This window comes from Chiloscyllium punctatum, chromosome 6, assembly GCF_047496795.1.
Source record: "Chiloscyllium punctatum isolate Juve2018m chromosome 6, sChiPun1.3, whole genome shotgun sequence".
NCBI lineage: Eukaryota > Metazoa > Chordata > Chondrichthyes > Orectolobiformes > Hemiscylliidae > Chiloscyllium > Chiloscyllium punctatum.
In genome coordinates, this window is record NC_092744.1 from 81,759,931 (window position 1) to 81,780,061 (window position 20,131).

At 41.8% G+C, this 20,131-nt stretch overlaps 1 protein-coding gene across 1 annotated transcript in view; it reads right to left on the reverse strand.

Moving 5' to 3' along the window:
- The window catches only part of ubxn7 (UBX domain protein 7), a 117,596-nt gene extending 105,208 nt beyond the window's left edge, over nt 1–12,388 (reverse strand). The window contains exons 1-2 of the mRNA XM_072573082.1: nt 12,277–12,388; nt 1,014–1,158 (exon numbers count right to left, since the gene is read on the reverse strand). Coding sequence (XP_072429183.1) covers nt 1,014–1,158; nt 12,277–12,355 — 224 coding nt within the window. The 5' untranslated portion in view covers nt 12,356–12,388. The remainder of the gene's footprint in view (nt 1–1,013; nt 1,159–12,276) is intronic.
- Between the last annotated feature and the right edge of the window lie 7,743 nt (nt 12,389–20,131).

The following is a 20,131-nucleotide window of genomic DNA, read 5'->3' on the forward strand; positions in this document are numbered from 1 at the left end:
GGCATGGATAGGGCAAATAGTCAAAGTCTTTTCCCCAGGGTAGGGAAGCCCAAAACAGGAGGGCATGGGTTTAAGGTGAGAATGGAAAGATTTAAAAGGGACCCAAGTGTAACATTTTCACGCAGAGGGTGTGCATGCATGGAATGAACTACCCAAGGAAATGGCGGGGCCTGGTACAATTACAACATTTAAAAGGCATCTGGATGGATATGTCAATAGGAAAGGTTTAGAGGTTAAATGGTCAAATGCTGGCAAGTGGGACTAGATTAATTTAGGCTATCGAGTTGGCATGGACAAGTTGCACTGAAGAGTCTGTTTTGGTGCTGTACATATCTATGCCTCTATATCCAGTCTACTATGCAGAACCTTGTTGAATGCTTTGCTAAAGTCCATTTAGATAACATGTACCACTCTGCCTTCATCAATTTTCGACGTCACTTCTTCAAAAAACTCAATCAAGTTAATGAGACATGATTTCTCATACACAAAGCCATGTTGACCATCTTTAATCAGTCCTTGCCTTTCCAAATATATGTAAATCTTGTCTCAGAATCCCCTCCAACAACTTACCCAGCACTGACGTCAAGCTCACGGGTCTAATGTTCCCTGGCTTTTCCTTATCACCTTTCTTAAATAATGGCACCACATCCGTCACCCTCCAGCCTTCTGGACTTCCTCACCAGTGGCTAATCCTTTTCTTATCCAATATTACTATAAACAGCTAAACCAGCAGTTGTCCTCTATCATATATAAGATGGCTGCTACATTTGCCTGCATTGAAGTAACTACACTACAAAAAGCAAAGCTTCATTGCATTTAAAGCATTTTGGGATGTTTCAATAATGTAACAAAGCATCACATAATCATAAGTTCCCTTTTCCAGACAGCCTCAGAGTTGGATGTGCAGGTTTGGAGGTGCCGTGTACAAAATTTCAAGTAGCACATAAGCCAGGCCCAAAAATCAAGATAATTCAGCTAAACAGAAATACCATATTAAATAAACCAGAACATACTGTGGAGGCGGTCTACTTGATGTCCCTGCTGTACTGGTACTGGGCTCTTCTGCTATTCCACCACCATCCAAGTACATTGTGACAGCCATCTCCAGATTGTTGCCGCATGCTTCTAATATGTGCTTCCCAACACTTTCACTGGCACCTAAATCACATAAAAACTTATTAGAGAGCTCAAGGTATCCACCATCATACCTAACGTTAATGGCATGTGTTGTTTAAACTGCTTATAGGTATACAGATAGTCTATTACCCTATGTAAATGTAAGCCACTTCATTTTAGTGTTGCAACTATTAAAATAGTGTCATTCATACCAGTATGCTACGGTTAAAAAAAAAACCAATGACAATCTTAATGAACTGACGTGTCTCATCTCAAATTGCTAGCAGGACATCTGTGAGTACCAGTACTCACCTCAGCATTACATACAGGTACATAGAATATGCACCACAGAAACAGGCCATTCAACCCAACTTGTCTGCACTGGCATTTATACTCTGCACAATTTTGCAACTCTGTCCATTACATCGCAGCTTTTCAATATACTGTATCTTTCTGTTGAGTTCCCTTTTCTCTCCTGTCCAGTTTCCTTTTGAAAGCAATTTATCTCAAACTCTTCCTGAGATAACGAGTTCACATTCTCACCACTAGGTGAAGAAATTACTCCTCAATTCCCTGTTGGATTTATTAGTAATTATCTTGCATTTTTATTTACTAACTTTTGATTCTCTCACAAGTAGAAATAATAGGAGATATTTGATTACGTTGGAAGGGGTGCAGAGAAGATTTATCAGGATGTTAGCTGGGTTGAAAAGTTTCAGTTATGAAGAAAGATGGGATGGACAGGGTTTATTTTTCTTGGGACAGAGGACACTGAGGTGGGACATGATTGAAATGTATAAAATTACAAGGGGCACTGAAAGGATAGACAAAAAGGACCTTTTCTCCTTGGTGGTGGGATCAATGATGGGGGGAATGATTAAAGGGGCAGGAGATTTAGACGAGATGTGAACAACTTTTTTTTCCACTCAGTGGCTGGTAAGAATCTCATATTCTCTATCTGTAAGGATGACGGAGGCAGAAATCCTCATAACATTTAAGAAATATTTCAATGTGCATTTATGATTCCAATGCATTCAAGGCTATGGATGAAGAGCTAGAATAGATAGGTGCTTTTTTTTTTGACCAGTGCAGACTCAATGTGCTGTAGACCTCTGTGGCTCCACATCTGTTCTGTCCAATCCATTTATTACCTTAAAAGTCTCTAAGCAATTACCTGGCTGTTTTCTCGTTTACTTAACAGAATCCCAATTAATTCTGCCCAATAATTGTGGTGCCTCAGCTCTGTTATCTGCCCACTGAATTTGATGTGCACTTTCTCCCATGATTGTCATTTTTTTTCTATAGCACGAAATCTAGAGCAGAGCAGTGCTCTAAATGCAGCCAAGTAGGCTCCAAGACAAGTTTAATATAACTGCATGACTTTTGAAATCTATGCTACTTTGTTAACATTTTAATTGCTTTGCAGACCTGCAATGCTGCTTTTGATGATGTATTCACCAATATCCTTTGCTCTTGTACTTTTTGTTTTACTTTGGCTCACTTTTCAGGTGCAAGTGATGCTTCCTCTCAAAGTGCATCACTTGTACCTTTTGTCCCTACCTCTGAGTAACAAGTCCTAGGTTCAAGTCCCACCTGTCCTGGATATGTGTCACAACACATCTGAACAGACGGATTAAAAATAAATGCATCACCACGTTTCCCTGTCAAAGGTTATTAGTCATCCAACTATCCAGACTCCAGATCAAGTATAGCTACAAGCATCCTACCAATTTTGGCATCATCTTGGCAAGGATCCTTGTCCTTAAATCATCCATATACCTTTCCAATTAGTCCTGACACCATGCCCCCCACAGTCATCCATACTATTCCAATAATTCTCTTATGCATTGGCTCCAAGGACTTGATATGTTTTCCAAAGCAGTTTTCCTTTGCATAACCCCATTTTAATGTCCCAGACGTTATGCAACACAAGATGAAAATGTGGGAGAAACAAGAGTTGTTGGGGTGGGGAGTCCAGTGGTGGTGGCCTTCAATTGCTCAGCAGGATGTTTGCGGGATAGGGGGGGGTTAATGGTCACTTCATAGAATAAAGAGTGCATAATTGCTTGGTAGTGCAAAACTTAAATATTGCTAATAAAATACATTTTGTCCAAGATTTCTACCTTGCACTCATCAAGATAGCTTGCAGAAATACCAAAGGGAAAACAATCGTTTCTACTATTTGAAAAGAGAGTGCTTATTGATTATCAGGTGATCTCTGATTGAGCTGTTTCCATGGAGAATACACAGTTAATGATGGCTGACAGTTAACTGCCCAGATTTGTTCAGGTTTAAACAAGGAAGGTTGACTGATTGGTAAGACACCTGAAAAATTAACCAGCAAATGGCTGTCACGTATTTTGCTGAATTGAAACAGGTGCAGTGTATGTACATGTTCTTTGTCAATGGAAAGAACAGGATCCTGTGAAAGTATACATAGCTTCCAGTACACGCAAGTACACCATATTGCAAGCTTGATTGACAATCCTAAATTGGTTGTCAATATAATTATTTGGTAAAAACAATGACTGCAGATGCTGGAAACCAGATTCTGGATTAGTGGTGCTGGAAGAGCACAGCAGTTCAGACAGCATCCAAGTAGCTTTGAAATTGACGTTTCGGGCAAAAGCTCTTCATCAGGAATAAAGGCAGTGAGCCTGAAGCATGGAGAAATAAGCTAGAGGAGGGTGGGGGTGGGGAGAAAGTAGCATAGTGCGCAGTGGGAGAGGGACTCCCTGAGATTCTTGTAGAGAGAGGAGGAAAACTTCTTCAAGGCAGGCATCCTTGCAAGAGGATTCGCAGTAGGGTTAAAATCAACGAGGTAAAAACAATGACCCACCCCCACCCTCCTCTAGCTTATCTCTCCACGCTTCAGGCTCACTGCCTTTATTCCTGATGAAGGGCTTTTGCCCGAAACGTCGATTTCGAAGCTACTTGGATGCTGTCTGAACTGCTGTGCTCTTCCAGCACCACTAATCCAGAATATAATTATTTGCACACACGGAATTATCCAGCAAGTGTTGTCTAATTGCCTAACATTGACAGTGATGCAAATTTTGTAAGCATGTGCTAGCTGGGTATGGTCAGTATTTTGCTTGTTGCCAACAGCCAAAGGGATATGCTGTTTCACATGATCCACCAGAGTTGGAACATATAGCACACATACTCAGCATCATATTCACACTGAAATCTGTATTCATTTTGTATGATTACTGCATTGTTGATGCTTAATCTTTTGCTCAACACAGGTTGATGAGGTAGACTGGGCACTTTTCTAGAGCAAGAGTGACAAATGATTAGACTGGGTTTGTCATTATCCTGCAGGAAGACTTTGGCATACCTTATTCAGCATCAACAGTAGACGTGTGGCTTGGTAGCCACTAACCTTCTAGCACATGGAATTGTAGGAGACTTAATGTGTACATTGAAAGCTAGGATCTACACAACTAGGAAGATGAGAAATCTCCCAAGGTTCTCCAATATTGTCTGAGGCAAACCAATCTTCGTTAGTCAATGTATATGTTGGGATTTCTACAGTTACACACATTAAAATTGACTTTATTGACAATCATGTAAAAAGGACCTGAGCCACATATTCATCATCAAACCCTGATGCTGGAAGAGGGCACAAAGTCAGGCAGCGCAGTGGCTCAGTGGTTAGCACTGTTACCTCACAGTGCTAGGGACCCAGGTTTGATTCCAGTCTTGGATGACTGTCAGCAAACAATGTGCATGTTCTCCTTGTGACAGTGTGCATTTCCAATGAATGCTTCGGTTTCTTCACCCAAATCCAAGATGTGCAGTTTAGATGGATTAGCCATTGTAAATGTGGGATTAAAATAGGACAGTCTTCGAAAGATTGGTACAGACTCAATGGGCCGAACGGCCTCTCTCAACACTGTTGAGATTCCATGATTCATTCTGCAGATAATGGCTACGCTAATCAGATAGCTTCTTACTGTACATCTTGCAAAGTCATGGAAAGGCCATAAGGCAGTCATTCTTAGTTTTGAAAAGTGCCCAGTCAACCTCTGACTACCCTGGTGCCTGAAATGTTTGAGTGATGGGTGAAGCTAGCTTTTATGCATTGCTACTATGCAGTAGCAATATGAGTGGTGTTCACCATTAACAAGATGCAGCTGTCAAGCCAAGATGCCAATCTGCCCATTACCGGTGTGATATAGCTATGTAGGCTGGCAGAACATATCAAACAGTTTATCCTTTTGGATGCTCGCAACAAGGAAGGTACTGACAGCATCCAACTAGCCCATGCTTTCAAAACTCACAAGACAGTGCTAACATCAGATGTGATTCTGCAGTTTGTCAACATTTGCTGTATAATGAACAAAAACTGAAATTAATGGAAAAGCTCAGGTCTGACAGCATTTATGGAGAGAAGTCAGAGTTAATCAGAAATCAGAATTATTTTGCAGAAGGGTCACTCGACCCGAAACTTTGATTTCTTTCAACAGATGCTGCCAGACTTTCTGTATTTGCTTCTAATTTACAGCATCCACAGTTCATTTGTTTTTTGCTGGATAATCCTGAGTATGCAGAGAATTATACTGTCAGTAATTTAGGACTATTGGTTGGGCTCAGTGTGGCACACTTGCATGTACTGGAAGCCACATATATTAACACATTGAACACTGTTCTTTCCAGACAGAAGAACGTGTGTACGGTGCACCTGTTTCAATTCAACTAAACCAACAGCCATTCATTAATCTTTTTATTTCAATACCCTGACCAATTATAGACACCCTGCATTGTTCAAAATTTTACTCTTGCAATTATCTGTCAATAATTATTAATTGCTGCATTTTCCAACACCACTACCAAATCCACTTTCCAAGCAATCACCACCCACCTCTCATACAGTATAAATGATGGTAATCTCCTTAATTGGTATTCTTGCAAGTTGTCCTAATAAGTGCAAGATGAAAAGCTTTGACATAATCTTTTTTCAGCAGTATACTAGTATTATTTTATTCCTGTAGTGCAGGAATATGCTTTATAACATGATGTTTAATTTTGATATTAAAAGGTAAACCTATCTTTCCTGTAGTTTGCAGTACACTTTAATTTGTAACACTTGAATTCAAAGTATGCTTGATGTAATCACTAGGATTCTATAACTGCTTATTTGAAACCTACTCCTGGGCTGCCTAATTTTGCCACAGGTGGAGTATAATTATCCATATTCAAAAATCTGATCCAACATTAGTTTAATCATTTATGCTGTGAACTTCATGCCAGCAGCTAGCTCTTCTCTAACTACCATGATACAAAAGTAGGATTTTGATCTGTCAGCATCTTTCTGATGATCTGTTTAACAGTTTGAATTTGTTAAGTTGTTTAAATTAGCTCAACATGTTAAATCTTTCAACAGAGCAGTAGTATTGTGAACAGTACTTCCTATAGAGCTAGGAGTGCCAAATTCAGACAAATTAATCCAGCAGCACTGAAAAAGCAATTGTTTCCACTCAGTCACTGGAAATCAAAAGACAACAGACCAACACTGGAGTTATTTGTCTAGCAGGAAACCACCACATTATGGATGCCATATTTAGCAATACAGGGATGATATTTTAACTGTGGCAATATAACTAACCTGAATAAGGTATGGTGCTTCTTCACGCAGAAGAAATGACTTAAATTGTTGTGCTAATGTATTGATTTATTAAAACTTTATTTTAAAAAGATTTTACTAATGACACCATTGCATTTTATACCTACAAACTAAGTCCTGACTTTAAACCTCTCTAACACCCCCAAACCCTTGAATTCTAGCAGAATTCCCTTTTTGAGTAAACAAACTGATTCACTCCTGTCACATCTGCCATGAATAATATTGATTCATGTTGATTCAGCAACACATTTGCCCTGCACTATAAGGAAGCACTTGGCACCTTAAACATATACCACACCCAAAGTGCCCAAAAAATGATCTTAAACCTAATCTCTGTGCACCAAATCACATGCAGCAAAGATATGGCACATGGTATTCAAGATAGGTTATGTACCTGCAATATAGCTGAACAGTACATATTATGTTGCATTCCATATAGCTAGCACAAATACTGTACAGAATTATGTATATCTTAGTGCATGGTAGCTATATTCATGTACAGTACAAATATACAAGTCAAAGATGCACACCAAAACACACAGTTCTACTGTATGTGAATGTCGCTCTAGATAAATACAAGATCTAGTTGGCATGTTTAACAATCATAAGATAGACAAATACCACAAGTTGGGCTCTCTGAGGTACATAGTACAATACAACAGATAGAATAACAATTTAAATGTAGTATATCATAATGATTAAAAATGTTTGTCTAATGAGTTTCTGAAACAGTCACTGAAACAGAGTTGTGGGGTGGGAATCACACAAAGTGAATACACTTCTCTAGCTAGTAGGTGGTTATCACTTCAAAGGGAGTTGTCTGACTTCTATACATGAGTTGGTTAGTAACCAACCAATCTAGATGAGAAGCATCATCTGTACTGGATGTTTTACCCAGAGTGGAGAGATCTCATGTATCACAGCAAGGTCACTTTGGTCTACAAAAAATTAATGGGGAAAAATGTGGTAGCTTTGAATTCTTATATCAACAGTTCTGACTAATTGTGGACCTTTATGATCTTGGTTTGTACCTATTGAGGATTCTGAAGGGTTCAGTTTGACATGAAACCTTTCACAGTGGACAACTGAGAGCTGCTATAAATTGCAGGTACAGTGCCATTGTACAAGTGTTCTAATCCAGGCAAACCTAATTTTTTCGTTTCACTGAGCATATGAAAGTTTTTAACCTGAACTGCAATGTCAGAAAGTGCATTTTATATCATTCCAGGAATCAAGGAGGAAGATTTTTTGTCATCACATGTCCCTCCCAGAGCAGATATCAATGATAAATTGGCTTTTATTCAACCAAATGTGTTACTTTCAAAGTAGTTTGTGCAAAAATCACAAGTATCGCTATGGGAAGCAAGAGGTCGCCTATCGGAAAGGACCTTTGATACTGGGAGCAAGGAAGATAGTGAATACAGACCTGTTTTGTATCCATCTACCACCCACCTTTCAATGTGGACTAGATAATTATGTCAGAGTTAGCAAGCCAAAGGTCCATCTGCTTGACATTCATCATTGGATTGTAAGAGATGCCCCTGTGAAAGAGCATTGTTAATAAAGTGAAACACTGTGAAGCTGCCTTAGGCTCATGTTCAGATATGTCCTCAACTAGAAAACTGGAGGAGTTAGTAGCTCACATATGGGGCTACTTGACCTAATGATATAGGGAGAAGGAGAAATGAGATTTTGAAGGTGTTTGAGGAGCTATTATAAAATTAAAAAGCAGACCTTCAACAGAGTGAATTGCTAGATGTAGATTTGAGGTTTAAATGAGTTGCTAAAACAGTGTTGAAGATGAGTACTTCAATTCAGGGGAACTGGCACCAGTACCTGAAAAGCAGCAGCTTTTCCATTGGAAAGGGCTTCACATATACCAGCTCGTAGCCCACATCCAGACAAATCATTTAACCAGAATATTGGATTGGGTGCTAAGTTCAAGACAGGATTCAGATAATTACATAAATGTATCAGTACAGAATAGTTGATTAGGTAAGATCACACAAGAGAGAGTATTTTAATAAGAAATTACCGATTAAAGCCACATCAGGGGAAAAATATTAAACAGTTAAAATTAAAAGTACTATATCAAAGTACATGAAGTATTCACAAAGGAAATAAGGTATACGGAGACAGGTTGGAAATACAGAAATGCTAAAGACGCATTGCTGAGATAATATTGAACAATGGAACAAGTTTGATGGACTTCACAGTCCATCCTAATTTCTGACAGGACATATCAAGAAAAGATCAACATAGTGTCGATATAAGCGAAATCAGGACTGCAGATGCTGGAGATTAGAGTCAAGAGTGTGGTGCTGGAAAAGCACAGATCAGGCAGCATCCGAGGAGCAGGAACAGCGACATTTCGGGCAAAAGCCCTTCATCAGGAAGGGGGCTGGGAGTCTAGGGGGTGGAGAGATAAATGGGAGGGGGCTGGGCTTGGGGCAGGGTGGGTGGAAGTACAGAGTGTGCAATAGGTGGATGCAGGTGGGGATAAAGGTGATAGGTCAGAGTGGAGGGTGGTGCAAATAGATGGAAGGAAGATGGACATGAGGAGGTGCTGAGCTGGAAGGTTGGAACTGGGGCAAGGTGGGAAATGATGGAACTGGTGAAATCCACATTGATGCCATGGGGTGGAGGGTCCCGAGGTGGAAAATGAGGCATCCTTCCTCCTGGCGTCGGGTGGTAAGGGAGTGGCGATGGAGGAGACCCAGGACCTGCATGTCCTCAGCAGAGCGGGAGGGAGTGTTGAAGTGTTCGGCCATGAGGCGCTGAGGATGGTTGGCGCTCTACGAGTAGGTTTCAGAGACCATCTCTGGAACACCAGCATCAACCAAGAAGAACGCCTCATCTTCCGATTCAGGACCCTCCAACCCCATGGTATAAATGTGGATTTCACCAGTTTTCCCCTTTTCTCCTCTTCCTACCTTACCCCAGTTCCAACCTTCCAACTCAGTTCCATCCTGATGACCTGTCCTATCTGTCCATCTTCCTTCCCACTTATCAGCACCACCCTCCCCTCTGACTGATCACCTTTACCCCCACCTACATCCACCTACTGCACTCTCAGCTACCTTCCCCCACCCCCCCCCCACACCCCCCCTCCCCCAGCTCCACCCCCTAGGCTCTCTGCATCATTTCTGATGAAGGGCTTTTCCTGAAACATCGATTATCCTGCTTCATGGATGCTGCCTGACCTGCTGTGCTTTTCCAGCACCACACTCTTACCCATACTGTCGATATAAGTTGCCTTTGAAACTTGATTTTGAGTTTTTGTGATAGAAAAGTTATGAAGTTAAGAGATCAGGGTAATCTCAGGGTATTGTCTACATGAAGTTTAGGAAAAGTATGATTTATGCCAGGTTAGTTTACAAGACAAATCTAGACCACAACATTCTTCCACATCAACAATGGCTCAGTTGATAGCACTCTCAGCTCTTAATGACAAGGTCTGAGTTAAAATCTCACTCCTGGGCTTAAGTGAACCTGTCTTGGCGGATGATCTGCAACAGCACATAGAGTGATATACTGTCAGTGGTACCAACTTTCAGATGAGACATAAAACCGAGGCCCCACGTGCCTGCTTGTGTGAATGTTAAAAAAGTTCCATGGTACTATTTTGAAGAATGGCAGGCAACTTACCCCTAATATCATAACCAGAACGATGCCCTCAATCAACATCACAAAATCAGATCTGATCGCGACCACGTGATTGTTTGTGGGATTGTGCTATAAGTTGCCTGTCACATAATAACACTTCAAAAATAAGTTCACTGACTCACAGCACTTTGATACATCTGGTGATCATGAAAAATGCTAAACAGATTCAAGTCTTTCTTTCTATAAAGAGGAATTTGATTTGCTTGATCAGGAACTGAATGCCAGGCAATGGCTGAAGATCAGACTTGAGGCAGGTTACCAGTAGTATTACCCTGGGGTCAGTGCTAACTGTATGATTGTTTGCTGCACATATTAACCAGTCATTGATATTGAGAGAATGCTCAATAGTTTGGCAGGTATAAGGATAAAGACTGTAGAAGAGGGTAATTTTCTACAGAAGACATGGATCTAGTTGGAAAATGAATGAAGCAATAGCAAACAGCATTTAACCTGTTTTAAAACTGCATATTAAATATCAGAAGAACCAACAGAATACACATCATTTACAGGGAACTGCATGTGACTTAATTAAAAGGATTGAAGCATCATTGTACACATAACTGAAGATTCAAAATCAATGCTGAACAGCTTGACCCACAACAAGCAGGGTATTGAGTTTTATTAACAGAATTAGTCAGTACTAAACTAAAAGGAAATAATCGTATGGTCAGACCACAAACAGACTACTGTGCCCCATTTTGGTAAATAACATAGTTGCCTTGGAAGACAAATTAGAAGAGTGCACTGCAAATTATTACTAGCTTAAGATTCAAAGTTACTCAGGCAAGCACAGAGTTGGGTTTATTTATTTTGCCACAACACAAATTTACAGGAGGCCTGACACAGTGAAAGAAAATATCAGAAAGGTTAAATATTGTCCTTCCTGATTGCATTCATTTGGAGAACCAGGGGAAATAAGGTTTAAACCACTGCAATTTCAGAATAGACCTGACATTAGCCAATTTCTTTTCCTCTAAAAAGTACCAAGCTTTTGGAATGGACACCAGCTGGTGCAGTATGCATTGACTCTCTAAATGATTGAAATGTGTGGCGTTGGAAAAGCACAGCAGGTCAGGCAGCTTCTGAGGAGCAGGAGAGTTGACGTTTCGGGCATACACCCGTCATCAGGAATGGTGTTGAGGAGCCAGGTAAATGGACAGGGCAGGTATCACAGGGTAAAGGAGCATTAAATCCCCCTCAGGCAGAGGCATCAATACCTCTCAGCAGTCTATAGGATCATCACATCATGCCCTCAGGAGACTGGCAGGGTTTTGGAATTCCCCTCAGGGGACCTGTAGGGGAATTAATCCACCTCAGGGGCAACAGCAACCACAAGGAACCACAGGAGGCATTAACAACCCCCTCCCCCCTCCCCCCCTCAGGGACTAGAAGGTGCATTAACACCTCATGGACTAGCAGAAGCATTAACAATCCCTCAAGGTACTGGTAGTGACATTAACACATCCTCAGGGGGCTGAAGGGGCATTAACACCCCTCAAGATACTGGCAGGGGTATAATACCCCTCAGGGGAAATAACCACCTTCAAGAACTGGCAGGAGCATTAACACAGAAATCGGGGACTAGCAAGGGATTTAAGAGCCCCCTCCCTTGAGGGTGCAGTCAGGAAGGCTCCCATACCCTTCCCACTAATGGGTGGGGTGTGGGAGCGGGGCTGGTGTGATGGGGCAGTGCCCTGGGCCTGGCTTGCCGGCCTGCTGAGTGGCCCAGGACTCCCAGTCCTCGGGGATGATGGCTGGCGGTGAGGGGTGGACACAATGAAGTCAGGCGGAGTCCTGAGGGCGGCGACGGTGGTGGTCTCCAGTTCCCCCCCCTCTCTCTCTCCCCCACCCTCTCGCCTGTTTACCTGTAATGGCTGTGAACTGCCGGATTAACCCCTGCAGCGCCGACCCGGCCGACCCCGCTCCATCACCAACCGCCGCCATCTTACCGCGCAGCGCCCACGCAGGCGCACTCGGCCCTGCCCCTCACCTCCGCTAACCCCACCCTCCCCCCCTTCGCCGGCACGGGGACGTGACGTCAACCCCTCCAAACCCATTGGGCGGCAGTCCCAGTCCCACGCCTGCGCATTCGGCATGCGTGCCAAATCGGTACGACATCTTTGATCAAGGCAACACTTTGCTCTCCCCATTGACTGGAGCATTTTCTCATTGTTTGTAAATCAGCAGCGACTGTCGCTATCTCGATTTGTATTTGGCGATGATGAGAAGGCGATCTTCTCTGGGTCACCCCAGCAGCAGTACGAGCATTGCAGTTGGACTCACTCCATTCAGTGCGCTGTATTTATAACTTGTCGCGTGCAAAGTTTTGGAATTCGACCAAGAGGTCAGAATATTTTGTCCCAACCTATTATCGTGAACACTGTATTCCCACTGTACACCCAGCTAGATATTTTGCAACAATATGTTTGGATTTTAAGAATTGTTTAGTCACCAACGAGTTTGCAAAGGATTCTGACGGCAAAGCATCGTCAAACAACGGTAAAACACTGCTGCCAGTTGACAACAAAGCTAACTGAATCAAAAACAAAAAAGTGCTGAAGAAACTCATCAGGCCTAGCACCATATAGAGATTAAAGTGGTGCTGGAAAAGCACAGCAGGTCAGGTAGCATCCGAGGAGCCGGAAAATCGACGTTTCGGGCAAAAGCTCTTCATCAGGCATAGAGGCAGGATGCCTGCAGAGTGGAGAGATAAATGAGAGGCGGTGGGGGTGGGGAGAAAGTTGCATAGAATACAATAGGTGAATGGGGTGGGGATGGAGGTGGTAAGTCAGAGAGGAGGGTGGGGGAAGTTAGCAAAGAGTACAGTGGGTGAATGGGGGTAGGGATGAAGGTGATAGGTCAGAGAGGAGGGTGGAGTGGACAGGTCATGGGGACAGTGCTGAGCTGGAAGGCTGGAGGTGGGGTAAGAGAAAGGGAAATGAGGAAACTGGTGAAATCCACATTGATGCTCTGGGGTTGAAGTGTTCTGAGGCAGAAGATGAGGCATTCTTCCTCCAAGCGTTGGGTGGTGAGGGAGCAGCAGTAGAGGAGGCCCAGGACCTGCATGTCCTCTGCAGAGTGGGAGGAGTTGTTGAAATGTTGGGCCACAGGGTGGTGGGGTTGATTGGTAGCACCATATATGATGAGAGAAACAATAGTTAATGTTTCATGTCAATTAGGGCTTCTTCAGAACTAAAACTCTTTGTTAATTCTATTTTCTCACAATAGATATTTCTATTTCAGGTTGCAAATAGAATTCTGCTTTTAAAGCATGTTTATTATAGTCGATACTAAGTGGTCAACTTTTTAAGTAACCTTTCTTAGATGTGTCAGGAAAGGACTGTAAGCACTTATGCTTCATAAAATTAAGAGACATAGCAGTAGTAGTAAAGAAATATCATACAATTACATTTTTTGCAGCCCTGAGATGGCATGCAAACAGTTTTAAAATCAAAACAAGTCATGAAGATCAGGAATGCATTGTCCATATGAATGACAGGGAGATGGAATAACATTTTTCAAAAGGGAACAGAATAAATGATTGAAGTTAAATATAGACACATGGGGAAAAACAGCACTGTAGACTTAAGGAAAGTTCTACCAAGGAGAGGAACATAGATACCAGTAGGCCAATCATCCCATCAAGTCTCTCTACCATTCAATGAGATCACAGCTGATCTGATAATCCTAAATGCCACTTTTCTGCCTTTTTGCCATAACTCTCAATTTCAATAATGATTAAAAATCTCTCAGCCTTCAATATACTTAATGACCTGGCCTTTCTGATAAATAATTCACTAACCTCAGAAGAAAGTTTTCCTCACCCCTGTCTTAAATGAGCAGCACTTAAATGAGATTATGCCTTCTTGTGCCAGACTCTCCCACGAGTGGAAACCAAAGTCCACTTCTGTTCAGTATCATATGATCTTGCATTTATACAACATCTTGAAGATAGGCCAATATCCAAGATAAGTGAAATCACAGAAAAAAGACAAGTCAAAGGAAATATTAGAAAGATCAAAGTGGAGGATCTAAAGAAAGATGCAAGGAAGGAGGCAAAGGGATTAAGAAAGGATTTCAGAGTTAAGAGCCTTGAAAGCATAGCTGCTAATGGTAGATCAAAATGTGTAGTGGATGTTCACAACTTGCATTTTGCAGGACTTTTTAGCACAGTAAAACACCCTGAAGTGTGCACATGAACACAATGACATTGGATATCAAGTCATACAAGAAAATAAGGGCAGATGATCAAACTTCATCAAAACGGTAGGTTTTAAAAGGCATCTTAAAGAAGGAAGCAGGTACAGTGGCAAAAAGGTTTAGAAAAGAAATTCCAGAGTTTAGAATTTTGTTTAGCCTTTCAAGTCAAAGCAACCTATGGTGGAATAATTAAAAATGGGGACCAAAGAGACTCATGTTGGAAGTGCACAAAGACCTGAAGTTAGAGATAGGAAGGGGTGACAGGATGAAGGAATTTGAACAAGAGGCTTGGAGCCAGTGTAGGTAAACAAGTGTCAGGGTTCTTGGTATCGGTGACTGACATCTCAGTTCTGGATCCAACAGAACACTAATATCATGAATAGTCTACATCAGCAACCATAGGCTAATAGCATCAGTGCTGCAGGTGTGATGTTTGTGGTGGGGACTGGCAGTGTTGGGCAAGCCACTGGTTTACTTCTTTGAACCAGGTCTTCCATAGTAGTATGGGAGGCATGGTGGCACCATGGTTAGCACTGCTGCCTCACAGCACCAGAGACCCAGGTTCAATTCCCGTCTCCGGCAACTGTCTGTGTGGAGTTTGCACATTCTCCCAGTGTATGCATGGGTTTCCTCCCACAGTCCAAAATATGCAAGGTTAGGTGAATTGGCCATGCTAAATTGCCTGTAGTTTTAGGTGAAGGGGTAAATATAGGGGAAAGGGTATGGGTGGGTTGCTCTTCAGAGGGTCGGTGTGGACTTGTTGTACTAATCTAGTACAATACTCAGTATATTGTCATCTTAAAATACAGTTTAAAAATCACACAACACTAGGTTGTAGTTCAACACGTTTATTCGGAAATACTAGCTTTCGGAGTACTTCTCCTTCATAGGTAGCTCATGGGGCAGGATCCTGACGACAGCTCCACATCAAAAAAAAATACACTTTGCAAAATATACTAGCTGCTACGCAAATATCATTTTTGACTGACAGGAGTCCTGTATGCTCTGAGATAGATTCAGTAGACACATCATACTTTGGGGACGACCAAAAGACGTAGGAGCAGAAATTAGGCAATTCAGCCCATCGAGTCTGCTCCGCCATTCAATCATGGCTGATAAGATTCTCAAACCCTTCTGTTGCTTCTTCCCTGTAACCCTTGATCACCTTGATACTCAAGAATCTGTCTATCTCAGTCTTAAACATGCTCATGGTTTAAAGTTGCCAGTGTTGGACTGGGGTGGAAAAGTTAAAAATCACACACCACCAGGTTATTGTCCAACAGGTTAACTTGGAGGCACTAGCTTTTGAAGCACGGCTTCTTCATCAGGTGGTAATTGGTTGTGGGTCTATGCAAATTAGCTTACATAACTACTGAGTCTTTTCTCACTTCTCTGCAACTCTTAGGCTTTCTATTCGAAGTCATTTCACATTGCAATAAATTTCTCTCATCTATCAGCTACAAAGATTTATTAATGGTTAAGAGGCAAAACCTGTCTATGCCTCTACTCCAAGTTTGATCCATAAATTCTAAAATAAGACAATCTTATATGTCAAAATAAAATCTCAGTTTGAAATCAATGTTTCATTCGCATTATTTCTCAAGTCCTAAGGGATTCAAAGATAGAATTTCCAAGTATTAAAAAAACTCGGCTTGTTTATATCTAACAATGTTGAAATGTCTGTAATCCAGTAAAAACAATCATTCAGACATTTCCAATTTTAATGGCAACAATTTGCTGCATTGATAGATGACATTCAAACAGGAACTTCAGTGTTAACTTTATGTCATACCTCTAATGGTTCTTTCAATGCTCATTACAGAACTTACTAATAAATGAGCTGATGAAGCCTCTGGCATTAAAGTTAACTATTTTATAAGATTCAAGTTAAAGTTCATTAATTTAGTGCATTTTTGTCATCAAGGACACTAACCTTTGTTTTATTTTTATAACTGAAATAGACCATAGATCTCCATTGCATCCTGTCAAATTAACTTATGTTGATCTGGTTCTGCTTCATCGATGTTATGGAGACTGAAAGATTTGAGTTGTAAGGAGATGCTGGTTAGACTGGAAGGTTTTTTTCCATGGAGTGTAGGAGGCTGAGGTGTAACCTTATGGAAATTATAAAGTTTGAGCAGCATAGATAAGATCTTTCACCTAGGTTAGGGATGTCCAAAACTAGAGGGCATTTATTTCCATGCTGTATGACTTTAGGGAAAAAGTGAGGACTGCAGATGCTGGAGATCAGAGCTGAAAACGTGTTGCTGGAAAGGCGCATCAAGTCAGGCAGCATCCAAGGAGCAGGAGAATGGGCGTTTCGGGTATGAGCCCTTCCAATTTTTCTGCTCCTTGGATGCTGCCTGACCTGCTGCGCTTTTCCAGCAACACATTTTCAGCCGTGTTTGACTATGGCCACTTTACCACTTAATGGTCAAAATGTTGCTGTGTGACCCACCCACACAGCATGTGCTTTCATAGCTTAAGGAGAGCAATGGATGAAGTGGACAGACACTAGGAATCTCTGTCAACTATGTCAGAAACAATACAAAACAAAACTAAGAGCCAAAACCGAAACTGCCTAACTCAAACTCACCAAGGGTTACTGGACTCAAAACATTAACTGTTTTCTCTCCACAGGTACAGCCAGAACTGCCACATTTCTTCATCAATTTCTGTATTTGATTTAGATCTTTAGTGTTTTGTTCTATTTTAAACCAAAATGGATGGCAAACTACTTGGTTAAACTAGTTCAATATTATTTTAAAGAAAGCCATGGTCAAGCTTTGCAGTAACATGGTCAAAACACAGCCAATTGTCACTGGCTCCAGACAAATCAAAAGGTTGATCCTGGATAGCAAGGGTAGGAAGATCAAGAGATTCCTATGTTTCAGCTCAAAAACAAGTAAACCTGTTATTAGAATTATACAAAACAGCAAAATGATATGGAAAAGGTGTACCTAGATGGTTTAAATTAATTACTGGAAGACAAAGTAACATGGTCAGCGTAGTAAAAGATAGCTCTGTCAAATAGCTGGACGTCCTTCCATACACAGGCTGGATCTATGTTTGGAATAGACTCAGTGGAGTTGAAACATTTTGGATGTACTTAAAACAATGAATATAACAGGGTACTGCTGGATTTCTGCTGCATGGATAAACAAATAAGCCAAATCCATCTCAGCCTCTTCCTGTGGTCCTCAGCATTAGATACTAGTATTCAGACAAGTCGATTCACTCCACATGAGATCAAGAAACGGTTGGAGACACTGGATGCTGCAGACAACATTCCGGTAATAGTACTGAAGAGTCGTGCTTCAGAACTTAGTGTAGTGTTAGCAAAGACATTCCAGTAGTTATAGCACTAGCATCTACCTAACAATGTGGAAAATTGCCCAAGTATGTGCTATACATAAAAAGTAGGATAAATCTAATTACCACTCCATCAGTCTATTCTCAATCAGTAAAATAATGGAAGATGTCATAAAACAGTGCTATCAAGCAACACCTGATCAGCAGTAACCTGCTCAGAGACACCCAGCTTGAGTTCCATCAGGGCCACTCAGCTCCTGATCTCATTACAGCTTTGCTTCAAACATTGACAAAAGAGCTGAATTCCAGTGGTGAGGTGCAAGTGACTGACCTTAACATCAAGGTTGCATTCAACCAAGTGTGGCAGCAAGGGGCCCTTACAAAATTGGAATCAATGGGAATCCAGGCGCAAACTCTCCAGTGGTTATACTCATACCTGGCGCATAGGAAGACGGTTGTAGCTGTCAGTCAGTCATCTCAGCTCCAGATATCTCTGCAGGGATGGTGTGGTAGGCTTAATCATCTTCAGCTGCTTCAATGAGCTTCCCTCCATCATAAAGTCAGAAGTAGGGATGTTCACTGACGATTGCACAATGTTCAGCACCATTTGAGACTCTCAGATACTGAAGCAGTCCATGCTCAAATGCAACAAGATCTGGATAAAATCCAAGTTTGGGCTGACAAACAGCAAGTAACATTCGTGCCACACAAAAACAATGCCAGGCTATGACCAATAAGAGACAATCTAACCACTGTCCCCTGACATTCACTGGATCCTCCATTGTCAACATCCCAGGGGTTATCACTGAGCAGAAACTCAACTGGAATCCTCACACAGTTGCTACAAGAGCAGGTCAGAGGCGAGGAACGCTGCAGCAAGTTACACACTTAACTCCCCAAAGCCTGTTCACCATTTCCAAGGTACAAGTCGGGAATGTGATGGAACATTCCGCACTTGCCTGGAATGAGTGCAGTCCCAACAACACTCAAGCCTGACACCATCCAGAACAAAAGAGCCCACTTGATTAGCACTATATCTACACCCTCCTCCGACGCTCAGTAGCAGATATGCGTCTTACAAGATGCACTACAGAAATTCAAAGATCCTCAAAGAGCATCTTCCAAACCCATGACCACATCCATTCAGATTTATGGGAACACCACTTTTTTTTTTAAGACTTAGATTACTTAGTGTGGAAACAGGCCTTTCGGCCCAACGAGTCCACACCGACCTGCCGAAGTGCAACCCACCCAGACCCACTCCCCTACACCTAACACTACAGGCAATTAGCATGGCCAATTCACCTAAGCTGCACATTTTTGGACTGTGGGAGGAAACCAGAGCACCCGGAGGAAACCCACGCAGACACGGGGAGAATGTGCAAACGCCACACAGTCAGTCGCCTGTGGTGGGAATTGAACCCGGGTCTCTGGCGCTGCAAGGCCAGCAGTGCTTACCACTGTGCCACCGTGCTGCCCACAAGTTCTTTTCCAAGCCACTCAACACCTTAACGTGGAAATATATCGCTGTTTCTTCCATGTCACTGGAAATCCTGGAATTCCCTCCCTAATGACATCCTGGATCAAACCACAGAATGAAGTGGTTCAAGGCAGCAGTTCACCCCCACTTTCTCAAGGACAACTGTGAAAGGACAATAAATGCAGCCAGTCAGCCAAACCCATAAATGAGTTTTTAAAAATTGCTAATTATGATGGGCTTATGAGAAGTCATTTGACAACTGCTTCCTGGAAGCTAAGTTATGAAAGCTAGTAGATAAGAGTTACCCAATAGGTATCTCTCATCCCCTTCTCCTGCAGGACAGAGAAAATCTAACAACATTTCAGTTTTAAGAATAGGGATTCTGCACATGAAAAACAGGTCCCTACTGAAGGCTTATAACCAGCTTTTGGATTAAGAGCATGACTGTTTTTTGATAAAAGGCAAATGGTCTGTTCTCCTTTAAAAAGGCAATTGTTGTCCAAAACACCCATTCCTTACTATTCACTCCAAACATGTGCATCTTATGCATCCTGTTTTCTTCAGTACTTAGATAAAACTTGCATTAGAGTGTTTCAGCTGCTAGAGTATTTTAGAATACATCACTTGCTCTGCTCTGAACCACTAGTTTCAATTATGTGCAAGTCTTTGGATTGGTACTTACGTGTTAGCTTTTGACTCCACCTCAATTTGCACCATGTGCTCACTTT